The sequence below is a fragment of the Apostichopus japonicus genome, chromosome 16 (assembly GCF_037975245.1).
Source record: "Apostichopus japonicus isolate 1M-3 chromosome 16, ASM3797524v1, whole genome shotgun sequence".
Taxonomy (NCBI): domain Eukaryota; kingdom Metazoa; phylum Echinodermata; class Holothuroidea; order Aspidochirotida; family Stichopodidae; genus Apostichopus; species Apostichopus japonicus.
The window spans coordinates 36,328,440-36,351,747 of NC_092576.1; the positions used below are offsets into that span (position 1 = coordinate 36,328,440).

The 23,308-nt window shown below is 34.6% G+C and overlaps 1 protein-coding gene across 7 annotated transcripts in view; it reads left to right on the top strand.

Moving 5' to 3' along the window:
- Positions 1-23,308, top strand: part of LOC139982256 (uncharacterized) — an 87,710-nt gene that overhangs the window by 53,276 nt on the left and 11,126 nt on the right. For 5 of the 7 annotated variants that reach the window (XM_071994914.1, XM_071994913.1, XM_071994915.1 and 2 more), the window contains 9 exons: positions 1,256-1,464; positions 2,471-2,547; positions 3,296-3,351; positions 4,270-4,392; positions 5,608-5,816; positions 13,496-13,572; positions 15,228-15,298; positions 17,748-17,852; positions 19,248-19,456. In XM_071994914.1, coding sequence (XP_071851015.1) covers positions 1,256-1,464; positions 2,471-2,547; positions 3,296-3,351; positions 4,270-4,392; positions 5,608-5,816; positions 13,496-13,572; positions 15,228-15,298; positions 17,748-17,852; positions 19,248-19,456 — 1,136 coding nt within the window. Of the gene's footprint in view, positions 1-1,255; positions 1,465-2,470; positions 2,548-3,295; positions 3,352-4,269; positions 4,393-5,607; positions 5,817-13,495; positions 13,573-15,227; positions 15,299-17,732; positions 17,853-19,247; positions 19,457-23,308 lie in introns of all 7 variants that reach the window. The other 2 variants (XM_071994918.1, XM_071994919.1) reach the window with 2 other exon arrangements.

The window sequence follows — 23,308 nt, forward strand, 5'->3', positions numbered from 1 at the left end:
TAGGCCTATTGGTTTACGTGGTAGCCTAACGTCAGTTTAAAAAAAAATGTAGGTATAACAAATAACGTTAGCTTTTTAAGGGAAAATAAAAATAAGCAACAGGTTTGAGATCTAATACATTTAACACGCGTAGGCCTAGGCTACGTCTTAAACACGTCACATGATACCGGACAGTGCCGAGTTAAACTCAGGGTGTGAAGAGTTTCATTATCAACGTGTTAGCCTTCGTAATGTAACGTTAGACTTAACCGTTAGCTACGGCTAGTATAAGATTCTCTTACCGGGAAAAGTAAGAGCTTAGAATATAGCAGTATGTATATCCTCCGCCAGCCTTTTAAATTTAATTTAATTATTGTATCAGTCATAAAATTAGTTTCCAACTTTATACTATATAAATTATATACTGTGGAGTGTGGGCCTAAATAGACAAATGAGGTAAACTTGGTAGCAGTAAGGATGGATGTGTATTACTAATCTAGGCTAGACCTAGGCTAACAGTAACAGTAGGCTAGGTCAAAAGTAAGTTATCAAAAGGTAAACAGTATCAAAACTGGAGGTAGGCAAAATTGAATAGGAAAGTTAAACTCAAATGAGTCTATACAATTACATTATAATAAGATATGACGGTGGCTTCGTTCATACTGTTTAGGCTTAAGCTAGGTTATTTTAAACCGGGCCGGCCATCTGGCTTCGCTACTGGTTTGTCGGTCGGCTGGAGAGTGGAAAGTCTTACATATGTACGCCACGAACGCTGTCGAGTCTCCGCTAGTGTGGCTGTAGGAATTAATGCACTGACTGACAGGAATGAAACGATGTCAATAGCATAGATTTTGAAATCTACAGAAATAGTTAGCGTATGTGCTAAATATAATATTACAGACCGAATATAAATATTTATGATATTGTTTTTTACTTTAAGCTAAATTTCGTCATCTTACGAATTTTATTTTAATAAAATCATCATCATATCATGTTTTTTCTATTGGTTTGTTTGGCAAGCAAGTTTGATATAAGTCACCACTCTTCTTTTTATTTGTATTAAATAATTTAAATGAATAAAATTCCAAATATTATGAAAATCGAAAAAAATAAGATAATCACAGAAAACTCTTTGTTAAATTAATGATTACTTGTATTGCTTTTTAAAGCATTTTGTGTTCTATTTCATATACGTTGGATATCCGTCATGTGTATTTATCCATCATGGATGAACTATAAGATTAGTTAACTGTGATCTTTCTTTCCTATTCTTCAGATTCCAATATCTGAGCTATTCCTACAATGGTCCTTCAGTGGATTTGACGGTGAAGATATCAGACTTGAGTCCGGTCTTAGTTTATCAAGCCTATCATCAGTAGAGAAGATATCCATCATAGCAGGATTACAGAAACAAGAATTAACTGAGGAAGAAGTGATCGGACTAGTAAAATATGGAATACAGTCACCAGGGTTCAAGGAACTATGGTAAGGAGAAAACATCGTGACAGGCCTTGGCAGATAATACGTGGGTAAGAGGGGGGGGGGGTAGTCAGAGGGTAAACGTATGGGGTACATAGGATGGGATAAAGTAATGATATTGTGCAGTGATATTTTTTATATTTTATAAGTTAAAGTTAAAAAGGCTTGTGTTGAGAGGTGCGGTTTGAAAAGTTGCAATACTTTAACTTATCTTTAAGCTAGGAAATATATAGAATTATTTTTAAGCTGGGAAACATCGTGACAGGCCTTGGCTGATAATATGTGGGTAAGAGGGGGAGAAGGGTTAGTCAGAGGGTGAACGTATGGGGAATATAGGAGGGAATAAGATTAGGTTTCGTGCAGTGATATTTTTATTTTAGTTTAAATGTACAAGTCTTGTGTTGAGACGTGCGGTTTGAAAAGTTGCAATACTATAACTTATCTTTAAGCTAGGAAATGTGTTCACATCATATTTCATTACTGATTGTGTAGTGTACAGCACGTTAGGCGTTTCCACACGTTAGGATGAAACATGGTGAGTTTGGTGGGGTGAAGGGGGGGGGGGATTTTTAGTATAATAGGAACAACAAATAACTTTAGAACTTATAAACAAACTAAAACTACAAGAAAAAAAATTAAGATAAATTATTACTTAAAAATCTAAAACGAAACATGGGAAGATTATCAAGTTTATGGCAAACGAAAAAAGTATTGTTTATTTTCAAATACTATTATTTGTAATAAGCTTAAGAATATTTGCAAGAGTTAGGCAACTTTAATTAATACATATACTGTAAATAGTTAAAAATAGCAAATCAGCAAATGTTAATGGGAGGGCCAAATGAGGGGTGGTGGAAGGGTTGTTTGGCCATCGTAACTAGTTGCAAATACCTGTACCTTGTCAACAGGCAAATTCATTGACCTCCATGTTATTTATTAATGTACAGTAATGACATCAGATATGCATTCAATATTTAAATATTTACTTTCCCTGCTTTCTTTACCTTTGAAGGCTTTACAACTGTAAACTGCCGTTATCGATCAAGCCAGACATCATACCAGAAGGATCAAGATCAAGGAATATTAAAGGTACTGTGTTTACATAAGAATTAAAAGAACTATTGACCAAGTAGATTGCTTTTATTGCAATGTTTCACAGATTTGTGACAAGAGAGGGAAGTGTGGTAGAGGAGGATTGGGGGTGTGGGGGGGGGGGGGGACTAGTATAATGAGATATTTGTTGGTAAGAATGAATCTAGAATGGGGATCCAGTGGTAGATCTTGCATACAACAAACAGACTAGTTCTGTGTGGGGGTAGGGTGGAAGGGGGGGGTGTAGGAGTTGGACTTCCTAAAAGTTCCTCCTTATGTGGTGTTCCTTGAGCTGATTTAAGCAGCTTTTTATCAAGTCCCTATATATATTAAAATAATATCTAAGAGAGTTAATGTTTTGAGTTACTTAATAAATTATTGTTATCCTATAAAATAATGACTGTGAAGTAAGCCAGAAGTATGAGGCAACGAAGAGATTATAATTATTGGTTGGATTACTAGTGACTGTTAATTTCTAGTACTTAATTACTAATTAATTAGTAGAGAGAGCATTTCCATGGTTCAGTTTACTGATAAATGACCCCTCTAGTACAGGTACATACAAAAAATGTTAACATTAAAAGTGTGTGAAACAATTAAATATCGAATCTTATGTATTGTTTAAAATAAGTCATTTTTATCTATGATAAGAAACACATTTATATGGACTCTTAAGTATTGTTTAAAATATGTCATTTATATCTATGATAATTTATTGATTTTATTTTTCCATCTATATTTACAGTCATATCATCAAATGAAGCTCGTTACCTGGATCTGATATCTGGTCAATGGAGGAAGGTTTGTAATATTTGGTATTTGTTAGTAATTTATAATCATTAATAATGTAAGTTTCTTTCACATTTCCCTGTGATACTGTTATTATTAGTAACATGCATAACAGTGACGTGGTTGAGGGGTCGATCAATTTTCAAACATAATCATAAAAAGCCAGCATCCTTGAGAGTTATAAACATATATTGTTTCCCGGTATGGAATATTCCGGTAAAAGACGATATGATTCTTACAGAAAGAAAACAATATTCCACATTCCTAGTAATATCTTGCTCTTAATTCTAGATACATTTATTTGGATCTGAATGATTACATAATTCCAGGAAATGAATCTCGGTCAAAGTCATGTTCTTTAAAATCTTACTTTGTTTTGCTGTTTTTTTTTCTTTAATCAGGGCCCCGTTTCATAAAGGCTTACGATCGATCTTAAGTTTGATATATTGAGCGTGTTCTTTAAAATCCTGTTTTGTTTTTCCATCATTTAATATGATTAAATTAGAATAAGCACTCAACTGTTATTGTACTTGGAATTAAAGAGATTCTTCAGAATGCATTTTGTTAGTCAAAAATTCTTCTTTTTTTCTCCGTGGAAAATGTCTGTGCATTATTTTTTTTGCAACATAATTAAAATGATGAGCTCATATAATATTACCTTTCTAGATGCATTCATTAATTTTAACATATATTTAAAAAAAAAATCGTTAAACCCGTTAAACCTAGTGTGAGAGCTTTACTTTGTAGGAAGTAAAACATACACATATAAAAAGCAAAAATTAACTAGTTTAAAACTTTATTTCAAATATCTGCTGAATTAACCGATAAATTAAACTACAATATTAACACCAACATTCATTGTCTCTTAAACGCCTCAATTTTACATGATTAGTATTCTATTAAATAATTACTATTTCTTTCTTTCAATAGCCCGATGACATCCAGACTATTACAGAGATGGTGTGTTCAGGTGGTTTGTCCATCCAAAGAGACAGCAGTGAGTCTGTACAGAGGTCAGTCATAGAGCTCCTGGTGGAAGCATCCAATCATGACGTAAGTAAAACATAAAGGGATATATTAAATAAATATATCAATCAATACAAGTTAAAATTATATAAAATCGCTGAATGTCTTAAGAAGAGATAAGATCTCTTTAGTTATTAAATATTAAACTGTTTAAATTAAAACAAGGAAATACAGGTTCAAATTGATAAATATTTTTATGCTCTAGATAAGACAGAATCGTAAATACAAGTAATAAATATAAATAAAATAATAAACTACTGGATATAGTGTGTAGGCTAATAAACAATAAATAATCATTATTAAATTCTTTGTTAAGGTTTCTATGCCGAAAAAGTTCCTGTTCATCTTTTATTAATTAATTTTATCTTTCAAAATCTTCCCAGAAAGTGAAGTATAAAATAATAATTTAAGACAGAAAGGGTCAATGAATTGTTTCCTGTTTTATAGACTCGACCGGAGATACCTCAATAAAAAAATCTATAATAATTAACAGTTTAATGAAAAAACAATCCCACCTCAACCTGATCTTCCCATCACAAATTATATAAATTAAATAATACATATTAGTTCCGGTTCATACCACCCCCTCACTTCCGACACAAATGACATTAAATATGTTTATGCCGTCTGTGTGCTCCCCCACCCCAAATCACCCCTCCTTACCCCTACCACACCAATCCCTACCCAGTACGACACCCATCGGTCCTTTTATCTCTCACCCCTTGCACACGCTTTGACAATAACAACATAACATTCACAAGGGTAAACCATATCCTGGCACTAAGACACCCTCCTAATAACCCCGACCGAATATCACTTAACCATAGCACACCCTTCCTTACCATAACACACCCCTCCCTACACCCCTGACATCCCTTGGTCCGTCCATCCCTCACCCCTCTTACACACCTTTAATTCATTCTACAGAAATAACAATGACTGATCTCTGTAATAAACCTAACCCTCTTGTTTACCCTTTAACATCTTGCATTAAAAACAAAGATAAAGCGAAGATAAAACACACTTTTACGAATAAAATTTACTCTTTTTACAAATTCAAACCACTAATTATTAAATAATTAACAAAATATGATTAAAATAAACAACATATTATGTATTAATATTAAATTAAAACAACAAAAAAGTTAATATTCCTATATTAATAATGTTATTATTTTCAAGTATTTATCCTGTAAACAAACATGATGATATTAATTATATTTATTATTTTCCTTTCTTCAGATTCCCATTAACCAGGTGGATCTAGCCTTGTCCTTTAGTAAGATTGATGAAGATGGGAACATTATCCTCTCCTCTGGTCTCTCTCTACCAATCATAACATCAATAGTGCATGTGGGCATACAGACAGTGAAAGGGAGAGAAATGAATAAACATGAAGTTAATGGAATATTAAACTATTTACAACACTCTCAAAGATTCCAGGAACTGCAGTAAGTATAATTAATAGTTATGCAAATAGTATTAGTAATTACTAAAATAACTAATAAATATTAATGATGTTAACAAGATTGGAATTATTAATCTGGTTATATTTCATAAATATTGAAGGTTTACTGATAGGTTTAGATAATTGTAGAAGTAAAACAAAACAAATGGAGAAGAAATTGAATAAAGAAATAAACTAACAATGTAAGACCAGTCATCAGGTGAGGAATAAGATTAATGGGGGAGTACAATAGAGACAACATGAGACAGAACACATCATTTTGTAACAATAAATTCATAAAAAATGTAATTTATTGAAATAAGGAGATAGGAGTCCATAGCTTTAATGTAAAAAAAATAATATATCTCATATCTCAATATATCTCAATAACAGAATAGGATGTAATTACACCAAGATATGAGGAATAAATAATTCAAATTATCATCATGTTAGAGTATGAAAACAGACGCTTCGCCAAAATTTACCATAAATAAATAAACACAAAGTTTGATGAGATAGATTAACAAAAACATTTTAAAGGAGATAAACTAGGAAGAAAACGTATCAAGTTTGTGATACTATAGCTCAGTATTTTCTTTAACTAGTTTAGATATTTGCTGATAATTAATGCACATTTATTTTAAAGTAAAAACAAGACAGGAAGATAAATTAAACATATCGTAATTGGCCTCATCTATTAGTACGACACCCCTCTCAACTATACTACCCTACGCTCTCCCTAATCAACCCCTCCCCCTAAACCAAACTATGTTAGACCTCTTATCCCATTTCGTTAATCTGTTTATAACACTTGGAAACTTATCTTGTTAACAACCAACACCCCTTTTCCCCACCCCACACATGCACTAACACCCACCCCCCCCCCCACCACACACACTAAACCGCCAATCACACACCCTCAGTAAGGTCTACTGCAACACTATTACTGTCCTTCTCTTCTGTTCAACCCGTCTTCACCTCAAATCTAACCCTTGCCCCCCCCCCCTCCGCGCCGCCGCACCCCCTCCCCGTGCTGACATGCGACAAACAACTCTTGATATATGCATATTATTAACCCACATAACATTACAGTCAATCCCCACACAGTAGAGACCAATCAAACAGTATATATGTAAATTACACTCAAAATCACGTATTTTCGTTGTTTGCAGAATATACTAATAGAAACAAACACAGTACATCTGTTTAAAAAAAAATCTCTAAGATTTTAATGTAGATCCTTACTAACATCGCATTTTCCCCCAAACAACCCCCCCCCCTCCTTCCCCAACCCACCACCCTCTCTCACAAAGCTACAAGACCAATAACCCTTATATTATCTCTATATACTCTACATGGTGTGTGCTGTTTACTTGACCCGCCCCGCGGGAACCAAAAAGCTACGTTGTGTCCAAATAATCTAATCTGTCATATATACCCAATACTGTACACATTTATATCATACATTTGTACGTTAACAATTTCACTCTTTTCTGCTCAGTAAACATTTTGTTTTATCGCAAAAGTCTATTGAACTTATTTCATCATTATTTGTTCGTGCTAAAGATGTACACTGACTGTACTGACAAATTCAATAGTTTAACATTTTCTTTTGTTCAACACCTGTCAATCAAATACTTGATCAATGCAATGAAAGAAGTTGTATTCAATGGAATAGACGCGCGCGCCTTCCAATGAAAAGAAGTTGTATTCAATGTAACAGGTGCGCGTCCTTTATAAAAACACCTGGAATTTACTGACAAACAAGTACCTGGGGATTGCAATAGATACGTCACGTCTAGGCACTGTCTGGTTTTAAATCGTCCGTAGGCCTTCCCGATGTTGATTTGATTCTGTGAAGAACATTTTTTTTTAGGTATTACTTTTTTTTCCCTGTCCTCTTTTGAAATTAATAATTGTTGAAGAAAGGATATAGAGAAAAGATGAGGGTATGTATGAAATTAATAAGAAAAGAAACCAAAGGAAACAAGTGCATAGGGATAATAAATAGCAATTAATATACATATTTATTTCTCAAAATATTTATTATAATTTCACTATGCACTTAATCTTAGTAAATGTTGAATTAATATACTAGTTAAGAACTAGGGAAAGTCCCCTAAGAAACTAACTAATTTCAGGAGTTATTGACAGTGTAATTTGACAGTGTAATTGGCTTTCATGGATATTAATAATGGGGATGGTTTGAAAAATGGGCTGGATAACTTTTTTTCCAAGTGGCAAGTACCATCTCCTTTCTGAGAGTCTGTAAGGTTGCAGGCCTGGACGGTCTATATCTATTATAATATACATATAAAACATCACTACATCACTAGATCATGAAAAACAATTATTTGATGGTTCATTGACCATTGTTTATACTTAACAAACTTGGACATTATGGACTTCGGGGAATTGTTCATAAATAGCATACTAGTAATTTGTCCAACATTGGGCCGATAAAGTCTTAAAAAAATTCATTCAAGTTCCATAATAGTTTTAGATTTGACAATAAATTATTTATTAAAGATGGAAATAAATTTTTGAATATTAACTAGCATAGTCCTATTAGTCCCTCCAACACAAGTAATAACAACGGACCCAAGTCCTTGTAACCAAGTACAACATAGCAAAAAAAGAAAACATTACTTCATCTTTCAGACCTGTTTTAATCTCAATCTGTTAAAATAACACTAACACATCTACCGCACCTAACATTGTTCCCTCCACCATAGGCGTAGGAGGCGGGGGGGGGGGGGGCTGCAGCCCCCCAACCAAATTTGTTGGTGAAAATTCGTGCAATATGCTGAGAATTTTTCGGGCACCTACTGGAAGAAAAATAATTTGCAGTGTTTTTCATTTTTGGGGGTGAAAATTCGGCAATATGCTGAGAATTTTTCGGGCATCTACTGAAAGAATAATAATTTGTAATGTGTTTTTCAATTTTTTTTGTGAAAATTTGGGCAATATGCTGAGAATTTTTTGGGCACCTACCAGTGGCGGAGCGTCCATACAGTCAGAGGGGCGGATGCCCCCTGACAGACTCAAATGGACTGCTGGCGCCCTTTTCAGCTTTTTACCACTTTTTACTTATTCGCGAGTATTGACTTTTTTATTGCGCTCTCAAATACTGTACCTATTGACATTTGTCACATTTTGTTGGTGCAATTTTCTGACAAATGGCGACGACACCTATTTATTCTTTGTTTATCTGCAAATTAGCAACGCCCGGAAAGGGTCATTTCCGGTGATCTAGGGAGTATCTTTACTCAAAAAATTTCTGTACGCTCCGCGCCAACCTGTGGTGGCGCTCCGCTTAGATAGTGTCGAAAGCACCCCTACAGACCGCCACTGGTACCTACTGAAAGAAGAAGAATTTGCAATGCGTTTTTCAATGGTTAAACTTATATTATTATTAATATTATCATTATTGTTGTAAAGACTTCCCAATAATTATAACAAATATGGAAGGGTAATAAGACGGAAAATGATTTTATGTTATTGGCAGGTGATGTAATAACTGATGAATGCGTACCGTTATATGATATGCACATTAACATGCGGAACGCGCGAAAAAATTTTGATTATAATTTTCGGGCAAGTCGTTACAGCCCCCCAAATCAAATGAGGCTCCTACGCCTATGAATGCCCTCCACCCCGTAACTACCCCCACTAGACCATGTAATACATTACTTCCTTTACTCCCTTCTTTCCTTTTGCAATATAAGCAATTTCCACAGCCCACTCCCCACCTTACTCTAACCCTATCATGTTCCACTTGTGGTTGACCCCCTTCCCGCTGGTATCTTAACATTTCTTCTACGTCATTTCTTTATATAATCTCATTTCATTACTTATGTATTTGATCTTCGTTACCATAAGGAAGTATACTTCAGTATTGCGATTGTCCCTCATAGTTCGTACTTTTTATTTGTATTCATCTTTTGCAGTACCATCTAACCACCCCCCCCCCCCCTCTCCCGCCCATGCCCTGCCCCGACGTGCGTCTATAGTGAGAAAAGCAAACAAAGTTTAAAGAGCAAAGTCTATTAGCTGTGACCTACAGTATTCTAGGCCTTTCTCTCTCTAATACACGCATACATTAATTTCATCCAGATACGACTGCCTCACCATACTCTGAATAGTGTACCCATTGCTAGGAGTCAATATTCTACTATTATATTACCTTACAGTGATCACGCTGTTTCTACACACAATGTGTATATCTGACAAATGACATCTGTGTACAGACCAACTAGTGATGGTTAATTTTCCTTTCACTATAATCTTTCTTAATATAATGATGTACACTGTATATCAAGCTCATTGTATTCTTTATACATGACCTGTCAATCTCGCGGTAATGCGTCACGTGACTAAACTACTGCAGCTCCGGTATCTGGATACGTCAATGATCTGTTGTTCTGAAGGTCATTTTGACAAGTACTAAATCTGTCTCTTTTTTATTATTATGTTAGCCACACGATGTTTGGAAGAAAACGATACTAACTAAACATCGTATACGATTTCATTAGGCCTATTATTATATCGAAAACGATCTTAATAAATTGGGGGAATATGGTTCAGTCGGTGGATTTGTGTATGCTGCCAGGAAAGAATAGGACCTCTAGTACTGGTGCTCCCACCCCCCTCCCCCTTCCACCACCAGTTTTTTTTAAACGTTACACAGCGTATTTCTTGTAGCAAGACTTTGCGTCTAGGGACCACACTCTATCGTCTAACATTCTTATTTCCGGGTAGGAACCCCAATGCCCTACGTTGGCTTAAATGACCCCAGGGCATCATACCCTCCATTATAAAATACCACTATGGCCCTCATATCAAGGTCCATGCCCCTACTTTCATTTCGAACTTATCAAATATTATTTACTAGCACAACCTTCTGTTAGAGCTAATTTATAAAGACATAAATTATAGTCTAAACATACTGTACCTCAAAATACATCATGTGGCTTCTATTTTAGTTTGTTTTTATTCTGGGGGTGAGGTGGGGGCACCCTAGACCACTATATATGAGAGTTAGCTTCAGTGATGCTACTGCAGCACCCACTCAGTTATAAACATATCTAATTCACACCTGGCTTAGCCATAAACATTTAAGTCACTACCTAAATCAGTCTGAATATTCTCATTTTACATCGTACCCGGTACCCCACCTTATAAAATCATCCACACGACACTGAGTTTCGTGATTAATGATTGCATGTTGTAATTAGTTTATCAAATGTTAACGAATGCAACTGAGCTGAGTGGGTGGACCGTGTAGCTGACTGGGGAGTTGCTCCCCCCCCCCCCCTAGTTCGCCTCTTAACAATTGCCCTGTATATACGTATATCCACAGTGCCTCAATATTCTTAGTTAAGACATTGGAGCACTGATACAGGAAATCGCAATGAAACTGATATAGGCCTACATAAAAAAAAAACATGGACGTAATCAATATATTTATGAACCGTAGTTTCACATTATACTACAACACTCTTCACACGATTATGATGTTAGGAGATCTCTACATTTATTGCTATTCTATTAATTAATAGTTGAAACTAAAAAAAAAAAAAACGCACGGCCATCGCATACGCGTTCGTGCATATATACGTGATGAGAGGTTAAACTAAACCTTGTTTTTTTTTTTCTTTCTGTATGCCATTCCTATACGTACCTAGAATATTGAGGTTGTACATTACTAATGAAATCACAAGAAATGATAAGGGTGACTTCGCTAAAAAAGTAATTGAAATAGCGCATATCACATGTACAGAGGTTCACACTATCATAGGCCTACTTTCCTTTTGGAAGTGAAAACTCTCAGCGCGGGGGGGGGGGGGGGTTGCAAGTGAAAACTCAGCGGGGGGGGGGGACTGGCTGCGGCCCTGCTTTAATTTAATGGAATTATTGAAAGTAAGCCGGCACTTTCACTTGCTGATAAGCAAACATCAATACAGAGCTAATCTTTGCATCATTTACTGTTTTAACATTTTCTTCCGCCAGGTAGAGTTGAATAAAATGTTTGATTCTACACGGACGGGGTTAATCTTTTAAACGGCAATAGTACGGTGACGTATATGAGCATTCAAGGAAAAAAACTAACAATTGGTGGTTGGGGTGGGGGTGTGGGTGGGGGTAGACACGAGGTGAAAATAATTAAAGAATTACATTTTTTAAAGAGCAATAGCACGGCGAGGTATCTGATCACTCAACAAAGAAAACTAACGATTGGTAGTTGGGATGGGGGTTGAGGAGGGGGGTAAAATCGACTGGAAAGAATGAAACAGGGCTTTTAAAGTGCAATAACACGGTGCAGTATCTGAGCACTCGACGAAAAAAAAAGACCGCTCGGTAGTGGGGTGTGGGTGTGGGGGTAGAAACAAGGTGGAAAGAATAAAGCAGAGCTTACACTTGTATATAAATAAGTATATTTATTGCTGGAGCACTGTATGAAGTTATATGAAATATGGTTCCCCATTTAAGGGCGCTATCGCCGCTGTGTCCATTCATGTTGTAATGTTTCAAATATTCATCAGAGAACATTTTATTGACACATTTCACTTGCGACATCCAAAAATACCGTGTTTATCAAACTATTATCAGGAGGTATACCACTGCGTCTTCAATGTATGCACAAATATTATTTAGGTCAGTCCGAATAACACTTAAAGCAAAATTTAACTTTAATGACACATATTATGTAAGCTGACAATATTGCGGAAAAGAATGTTAATTTGCGATGATTACTGTTAATCTGAAAAAATTAGTCAACCTTTTTATGTGTATGTCTTAACGAGATATTGATGACGTAATGAACATACATATTTATATTGTTTGTTTACTTATTCGTGGGTCTGTTCCGCGTTATGAGATTAACTAAATTCGCAGCAACTACGGTACTGCAGTTATCAGTTTTTCTAGGACTAATTTAAGAAAGTCCTTAGATTTTAGAAGAACATATCACCCACACTTCTCTTTTGTATACCCCCCCCCAGAACACCCTCCCCTTTTTTTTGAGCGCCCTTGATAAGCCGGACATTCCTTCATGTTGAAATTATGTAAATAATGGTCGTTTAATTTCAAAAGCTTATAAACACAAATATACGACTGGATAATGTAAGAGCAAATAATTGCATGATTTACTTTTTGTAAACTTTCTCCTTCAGATAGAGTTGGAAAACATGTCAGGTTACATCTGTGACATCTGTCTGTTTGGACAGGAATAGTGTGGTGCCGTTTATGAGACCCCACAATGAACGGAACAGGCCGGTTCGGAAAGAAGATGGGAGGGCGTGTGGGTTGGTTGAGTTGAAAAAATGAAACAAAGCCGTACTTAAACTTGTCTATTTCATGTTGCCCCAGTGTAATAATTTATCGCCAGTTTACTATTGAGGGCTCATAATAGCACCTGCTTTGAGACTTTTGAAACCGGAACTAAACCTTCGACCTTTAAGAAAAAGCTTCCATCGTACCGCTTTAGTTGTGTTCAAACCTTTCCGTAGCCGGTGGGTCAAAACACTATACTGATATGTGAGATTGTATAACAGAGGAAGGAACAACTATTGATGTATTGCGTTCAATGGGTTAATCTTTATACTGCAGTATCCAAGACAGTAGCAATTAAAGAAGGATGTAATGACAAATGACTGATTCTATTTCTTTCTCTGATTATAGCCTAATAGACTGTCTGCTGCCCTCATCGATACCCGTCGGACCATCTCTGTCCACACTGAAATCTCTGGGAGTGAAAGGTAAAGTTCTTATTGAATGTTTGATTAGTGTCTTTCCATGTACCATGTTGTTCACAGTTCAAACCCATTGCCGTAGTCGTGTATTGATAGAGTTTTAGTTTCAGTCAAACTAAAACCTTATTACCGGGCGTCATTGCCTGTTGCAGTAAACATGGACAGATATTCATTAGTCAGAAACTTTGTGAGATATCATTTACTGCTTGATGTTGTAAAGTGTATCGTAGGAAGCGATTTCAACATAAGGGGACAGAAAGTGGTTTGGTTTGCAGGTCTTAGTTTGGTTTTTCGGTACTACGGTGGCCCAAGTAGGACACTGGAAATGTTGCTTTTTTATACAAAAAATTCCGAATTTCAATCTTAAAATTTCGGGTAATTTTTTCTTCTAATTTTCGACTGTTGTAGCAACCCTGCAATGTCTACTTCTTTCACAACAAGTCGATAAATCCATCACAATTTTGACGATGTTTGTTTGTTGTTCTTTATTACGACCGTAAATACGTTTTTAGTTGATGTATAAGATTGGAATTGTTAAATTGATCACAAACGTTATACTTATAGACCCATCTATTCAAATTTGAGTTCAATATCAGACTGCTATATTCTATTAAAACTGAGTAAAGTCGAAACACGACCGATGAAGAAACGTATGGAAATCAACTCACATTGCACCATTACAGAGTTGCGACTAATGATTCAACTGAATGCTCTAGCACTGCCTTGTAACACGTCCTTTAGTTAAACATAACAACAATGAAGGGCAGAAGATTAATTCTGTACTCACATCGTGATAAACATATTTTGAGAAAGTGTTGGTATCCGCCCTTTGGCCTGGTATCGCGCTATGAATACACGGCTATGAAAACGCTGCCACTAATAACAAACACTATTAGATGGTTTCCAAATTAAACAAAAGGACACATGTATTGCAGCATCGTTAAAATGTTAACACTTGCAGACTAATTACATTGTCGGGTATTTGTGAAATTTAAGTAAATGTCTGTTCTGTTCCTAACGATTAAGATCTTTCCTGATTAAAGGTGAAATAAAAGTACTTTATCTTTATATACCTGCTTTATCGCAGTGTGAGATAGATATGCTTCGTGTTCATTACGGCCGATGTCCAAGGTATATGTACAATGACGTTAATGTTTTGAAATTTGACGGAATGGTAATCACTCGCAATTCTAAACAACTATTTAATAATGGTGAAGTATTGTAAAATACAAATTTTAGCGTAAACACTGCGTGATGATCTTATTGTAACATTTCAAAACATGTAGTGTTTAATATTTCATTGTAGCTGTGTGCTAACCATGGACTGGAATGGACAAGGGGATTAATCGGGAACATCTACAGTTGTTTGTGTGTAAAATGCATTCTCATGTGTAGCTCACCTACAGATTGTCTGCCTTAACCATCCTCCCCAAAATCAATTTTCTAAACTGAAGATGTGACACCGTGACAACCCAAAATATTTTCAGCAAAAAGAAAGAATATACATCCCTAGAGACAACATAGATCTTAGTTGAACGTACTATGGTTGATTATATTGTTTTTTATTCAAATTGTCACATCCACTAATAGTAATACATCATTGATATTCTTGTATTCGCTATAGCCATGTAGTTTTTATTAATCGTATTTGTTTCTTTCAGTTCACTGGATTCCTAATGGCGCTAAGTATGATGAACACTATAAGCTTAATCTCGACTCTGGTCTTTGGCAAGTAAGTAATCATTACATCTCCTGTATCATAAATATTTTATCATATTTGTTTTAATAACATATCGATATTGTAATTACTAGCATGAGCATGATAATACAACTGACGTGGTACTTGAGTACACCCACACGTTTGTAATTCAGTGCACGTCACTGTAATGAACACAGCGTGGCTTAGTTAAAGTAAATAAAAGAATGTGATGTCATTTAATGAAATAACTATAACTGTGATATATCAATAACTGTTTAATTGAGTCATGTATCGATTATCAGTTGATGGTTTCTGAATGAGAAGTAGTATAAATAAAGTACTGACATATCGGGTGAGTAGAGACAAGTGAGCAAAACACGTTGAGTGATTGGATGAAATTAATAGTAACAAATATGTATATATAGGCAATGGGTGGATTAAAATTATGTAGATTACAATTATTACTTAACAAACACGGAGTGGATTAAAGGGATGTAATTAACAAATGTTACTAAATATACACTGGATGGATAAAAGGGATGTTGTCAACGAATATTGCTTAATAGACACTGTGGATTTAAGGGATGTAGTCAACACATATTACTAACTATATACACAGTGGATTAAAGGGATGTAGTCAACAAATATCACTAACATACACAGATTGGATTAAAGAGATAGGTTCAACAAATATTACTAAATATATACAGTGAATTAGTGGGATGTAGAGTGGATTAAAGGGATGTAGTCAACAAATATTACTAAATAAACACTGAGTGGATTAAAGGGATGTAGTCAACAAATATTACTTAACATACATTGAGTGGAATATAGTGATGTAGTCAACAAGTTTTACTAACATGCACTGGATGTATGAAAGGGATGTTTTCGACAAATATTACTAACATACACTGAGTGGATTAAAGGGATGTAGTCAACAAATATTACTAACTATATTCACAGTGGATTTAAGGGATGTAGTCAACAAATATCACTAACATACACAGATTGGATTAAAGAGATAGGTTCAACAAATATTAATAAATATATACAGTGGATTAGTGGGATGTAGTTAACAAATATTACTAAATATGCACTGAGTGGATTAAAGGGATGTAGTCAACAAATATTACTAAATATACACTGAGTGGATTAAAGGGATGTAGTCAACAAATATTACTAACATAAACTGAGTGGATTAAAGGGATGTAGTCAACAAATATTACTAAATATACACTGAGTGGATTAAAGGGATGTAGTCAACAAATATTACTAACATAAACTGAGTGGATTAAAGGGATGTAGTCAACAAATATTACTAACATAAACTGAGTGGATTAAAGGGATGTAGTCAACAAATATTACTAACATGCACTGGATGTATTAAAGGGATGTTGTCAACAAATATTACTAACATACACTGAGTGGATTAAAGGGATGAAGTCAACAAATATTACTAAACATACACTGAGTGGATTAACCTGATGAAGTCAACAAATATTACTAAACATACACTGAGTGGATTAAAGGGACGTATTCAACAAATATTGCTTAATAGACACTGTGGACTTAAGGGATGTAGTCAAAAAATATGACTAAATATACACTGAGTGGATTAAAGGGATCTAGTCAAAAAATATTACTAAATATACACTGAGTGGATTAAAGGGATGTATTCAACAAATATTACTTAACTTAGATCTTTTACAGAATAAACGACTGGTCGCTGATTGTAATCTGGTCTGATACTGTATTAAATGGTCGATACTTTAGCAAATACATTTTCAATATAATCATACAAAGCCAGCATCCTTGAGAGTTATTAACATATATTGTCTCCCGTTGTGGAATATTCCGGTGACAGACGATATGATTCTTACAGGAAAGTAAACAATATTCCACATTACTAGTTTTCAATATCTTGCTCTTAATTCTAGATACATTTTTTTGGACCTGAATAATTTCATTATTCCAGGAAATGTATCTCGGTGGAAGTCGTGTGTAAAGTCATCATGGCGTATATTCTTTAAAATACTCCTTTGTTTTTAATCTGATTAAATTAGAATAATCACTCAACTGTTGTACTTTGAATTAAAGAGATTCTTCAAAATGTTTTTTTTTTTTCCTCCGTGGGAAATGTTTGTACATTATTTTTTTCTCTACATAATTAAGATTATGAGGTCACATAATCTTACCTTTCTAGATGCATCAATTAATTTTAACACATTTAAAGAAATATTCTTTAAACCCATTAAACCTAGTTTCAGAGCTTCACTATGCAGGAACTAATACATACATATCGAAACAGAAAACTTTAACTAATTTTTAACTTTGTTTCAAATATCTGCTGAATTAACCAATTTATTAATCTCCGCTATTAACACACCAAAATTATTTATCTCCTTAACGCCTCATTTTTACATTAATATTATTCTATCAAATAATTACTATTACTTTATTTCAATACCCCGATGACATCCAGACTATAACAGAGATGTGTTCAGGTGGTTTGGTCATCAACAGAGACACCAGTGAGTCTGTACAGGGGTCAGTCATAGAACTCCTGGTGGAAGCATCCAATCATGACGTAAGTAAAACATAAAGGGATATATTGAATAAATACATCAATTAATACAAGTTAAAATTAGATCAAATAGTTGAATGTATTAATAGGAGATTAGATCGCTTTAGTTATTAAATATTAAACTGTTTAATTACGAAAAAGGAAAACACAAGTTAAATTATTTACAACCGTTGAGTGTCTTAATAAGATATTTGATCGCTTTATTTTTTAAATATAAAACTGTTTAAATTAGAACAAGGAAATACAGGCTCAAATTATATATATTTGTAAACTCAAAATAAGACAGAATCGTAATTACAAATAATAAATAAAATAATAAACTACTTGGATAGAGTGTGTAGGTTAATAAATAATAAATAGTCATTATTTAATTCTTTTTGAAGGTTTCTATTCAGCAATAGTTCCTGTTTATCTTACCTTAATTAATTTCATCTTTCAAAATCTTCCCAGAAAGTGAAGTATAAACTAATCATTTAAGACAAAAAGGGTCAATGAATTGTTTCATGTGTTATAGGCCGAATATTTACCTTTCGTTTCAGTTTACGTTTAAATTAATACAGAGATAGACGAAGTGATTAAACATACCTAAGTAGTGGAATACCCCCATAAAACAACTGGTACCTAAATATAACATGTTTAATAATTATCAGTTCACTGAAAACCATCCCCACCTCAATCAGATCTTCCCATCACAAATATGATAAATAAAAATGATACATATTAGTTCTGGCTCATACCACCCCCTCATCACCCCTCAAACACATATTATATTACATATTTATAAGCGGTCTGCGTGCTGCCCACCCTAAAGCACCTCTCATTACCCCATACCACACCCATCCCTACCCAGTATGACACCCATCGGTCTATTTATCTCTCACCCCTTGCACACGATTTGACAATAACAAGATAACATTCAAGAGGGTAAACGCCCTTCCCGCACTAAGACACCCTCCTAATAACCCCAACCGAATATCACTTAACCATAGCACACCCTTCCTTACCATAACACACCCCTCCATACACCCCTGACATCCCTTGTTCCGTCCATCCCTCACCCCTCTTACACACCTTTAACTCATTCTATAAAATAACAATGACTGATCTCTGTAATAAACCTAACCCTCTTGTTTACCCTTTAACATCTTGAAATGAAAACAAAGATAAAACAAACTTTACAAATATAATTGCCTTTTATTTACAAATTCAAACCACTAATTATTAAATAATTACCAAAATTAGGTTAAAAAGACAAAATGTATTTATTTATTGATATGAAATTAAAACAACAATAAACTTAATATTCCTAAATTATTTATGATGTTATTATTTTTTAAGTATTTATCTTGTAAACAAACATGACGATATCAATTCTATTTATTATTTTCCTTTCTTCAGATTCCCATATACTGTGTGACTCTAGCCTTGTCCTTTGGTAAGATTGATGAAGATGGGAACATTATCCTCTCCTCTGGTCTCTCTCTACCAATCATAACATCAATAGAGAGGATGGAAATACAGACAGAGGATGGGAGAGAAATGAATACACATGAAGTAAATGGAATATTAAACTATCTACAACACTCTCAAAGATTCGAGGAACTGGTGTAAGTATAATTAATAAGTATGTAAATAATATTAGTAATTAATGAAAACACTAATAAATATTAATGATGTAAACAAGATAGGAATTATTTATATAGTAAATATTTAATATTTATTGAAGGTTTATTGATAGGTGTATGTAAATGTAGAAGTAAAAGAAAACAAATAAATAATAAATTGAATAAACAAATAAACTAACAATGAAAGAACAGTCATCAGGTGAGGAATATGATTAATGGAAGAATAAAATAAAGACAACATGAGAGAGAAACAATTAAACTTTAACAATAAATTAAAAAATTAAAAAAAAAACATGAAATGCATTGAAATAAAGTGATAGGAGTCCCTAGCTTTTATGTAAAAAAATAAACAATATATCTCATTGAAACAATAACAAATTAGGATGTAACTACACCTAGATATGAGGAATAAATCATTTAAGTAACCATCATCTTAGAGTATGTAAAACGACGTTTTGCCTAAATAAAATAAAAAATAAAATAAATAAACACAAACTTTGATGAATCAAATTAACATAATTTCTTTAAAGGAAATAGGCTGGAACGAAAAAAAAGTCAACTTTGTTATACTAAAGCTCAATATGTTCCTCTTGATCAGGAGGGAATTTTCTTGAATAATTTTATAAATTAATTGTTTCTTATCGCACATTTATTTTAAAGTAAAAACAAGACAGTGATATATATCAAACATATCGTAATTGGCCTCATCTATTAATACGGCACCTCTCTCAACTATACTACCCTAAGATTTCCCTAATCCACCCTTTCCCCACTCCCCCTAAACCAAACTATGCTATACCACTTACCAATTTCGTTAAGCTATGTTTAAACACTTGGAAACTTATCTACCCCCCATACCCACTCCCCCACACACACTACGCCCCACACATACTACCCCCCACACACAACCCCCCCCCACACACACACTATCCCCCCCCCCCCCCAACACACACACACTCAGCAAGGTCTCCTGTCATACTACTATTGTCCGTCTCTTCTGATCAGCCTGTCGTCACCTCCTCCACTCCAACCCTTTGCTCCCTCCCTTCCGCCATGACAGACAACTCTTGATATATGCATATTGTTAGCCCAACTAACATTACAGTCAATCCCCACACAGTAGAGACCAATCAAACAGTCTATATGTGAAAAAACACTCAAAATCAGGTATATATTACTTTATAAACAAACACAGTACATCTGTGTAAAGAATAATCTCTAAGATTTTAATGTAGATCCTTACTAACATCGTAGTATTTTCCTGTCCCCTACCAACCCCCCCCCCAATCCACCACCCTCCCTCCCAAATCTACAAGGCCAATATCCCTTATATTATCTCTATATACTCTACATTGTGTGTGCTGTTTACGTGACCCGCCTCGCGGGAACCAAAAAGCTACATTGTGTGTCCAAATAATCTATCCTGTCATATATACCCAATACTGTACACATTTCTATCATACATTTGTACGTTAACAATTTCCACTCTTTTCTACTCAGTAAACATTTTGTTTTATCGCAAAAGTCTATTGAACTTTATTTCATCATTTTTTTCTTGCTAAAGATGTTCACTGACTGTACTGACAAGTTCAATAGTTTAACATTTTCTTTTGTTCAACACCTTTCAATCAAATACTTGAACAATACAATGAAAAGAAGTTGTATTCATTGGAGTAGACGCGCGCGCCTTCCAATGAAAAGAAGTTGTATTCAATGTAACAGCCCGCGCGTCCTTTATAAAAACACCTGGAATTTACTGACAAACAAGTACCTGGGGATTGCAATAGATACGTCACGTCTAGACACTGTCTGGTTTTAAATCGTGTCGTAGGTCTTCCTGATGTTGATTTGATTCTGTGAAGAACTTTTTTTTTTAAGTATTTTTTTTTCGTCCTTTTTTTTGAAATTAATAATTGTTGAAGAAAGGAAAGAGAGAAAAGATAAGGGTATGTATGAAATTAAAAAGAAAAGAAACCAAAGGAAACAAGTGTATAGGGATAATAAATAGCAAATAGCAATTAATATACATATTTATTTTTCAAAATATTTATTATAATTTCACTATGCACTTAATCTTAGTAAATGTTGAATTAATATACTAGTTAAGAACTAGGGAAAGTCCCCTAAGAAACTAACTAATTTCAGGAGTTATTGACAGTGTAATTTGACAGTGTAATGGGCTTTCATGGATATTAATAATGGGGATGGTTTGAAAAATGGGCTGGATAACTCTTTTTTCCAAGTGGCAAGTACCATCTCCTTTCTGAGAGTCTGTAAGGTTGCAGGCCTGGACGGTCTATATCTATTATAATATACATATAAAACATCACTACATCACTAGATCATGAAAAACAATTATTTGATGGTTCATTGACCATTGTTTATACTTAACAAACTTGGACATTATGGAATTCGGGGAATTGTTCATAAATAGCATACTAGTAATTTGTCCAACATTGGGCCGATAAAGTCTTAAAAAATCATTCAAGTTCCATAATAGTTTTAGATTTGACAATAAATTATTTATTAAAGACGGAAATAAATATTTGCATATTAACTAGCATAGTCCTATTAGTCCCTCCAACACAAGTAATAACAACGGACCCAAGTCCTTGTAACCAAGTACAACATAGCAAAAAAAGAAAGCATTACTTCATCTTTCAGACCTGTTTTAATCTCAATCTGTTAAAATAACACGAACACATCTACCGCACCTAACATTGTTCCCTCCACCCCGTAAGTACGCTCACTAGACCCTGTAATACATTACTTCATTTACCCCTTCTTTCCTTTTGCAATATAAGCACTTTCCACAGCCCACTCCCCACCTTACTCTAACCCTATCATGTTCCACTTGTGGTTGAACCCCTTCCCGCTGGTATCTTAACCTTTCTTTACATCATCTCATTTCATGATATACTTATGTATTTGATCTTCGTTACCATAAGGAAGTATATTTCAGTATTGCGATTGTCCCTTATAGTTCGTACTTTTTATTTTTATTCATCTTTTGCAGTACCATCTAACCACCCCCCCCCCTTCACCCGCCCACACCCTGCCCCGTCGTGCGTCTATAGTGAGAAAAGCAAAACAAAGTTTAAAGAGCAAAGTCTATTAGCTGTGACCTATAGTATTCTAGGCCTTTCTCCCTCTAATACACGCACAATCACACACATTAATTTCATCCAGATACGACTGCCTCACCATACTCTGAATAGTGTATCCATTGTTAGGAGTCAATATTCTACTACTATATTACCGTACAGTGATCACGCTGTTTCTACACACACTGTGTGTATCTGACATATGACAACTGTGTACAGACCAACTAGTGATGGTTAACTTGCCTTTCATTATAATCTCTATTAATATTATGATGTACACTGTATTTCAAGCTCATTGTATTCTTTATACATGACCTGTCAATCGCGCGGTAATACGTCACGTGACTAAACGACTGCAGCTTCGGTATCTGGATACGTCAATGATCTGTTGTTGTGAAGGTCATTTTGACAAGTACTAAATCTGTCTCTATTTTATTATAATGTACAGTAAAGCCACACGATGTTTGGAAGAAAACGATACTAACATCTTATACGATTTCATTAGGCCTATTATTATATCGAAAACGATCTTAATAAATTGGGGGAATATGGTTCAGTCGGCGGATTGAGGGATTCTGCTAGGGAAGAATAGGATCACTAGTACTGGTTCCCTTCATCCCCCCCCCCCGTTTCCCTCCCCCAGTTTTTCTTAAACGTCACACAGCGTATTTCTTATAGCAAACCTTTGCGTTAGGGACCACACTCTATCGTCTAAACATTCTTATTTCCG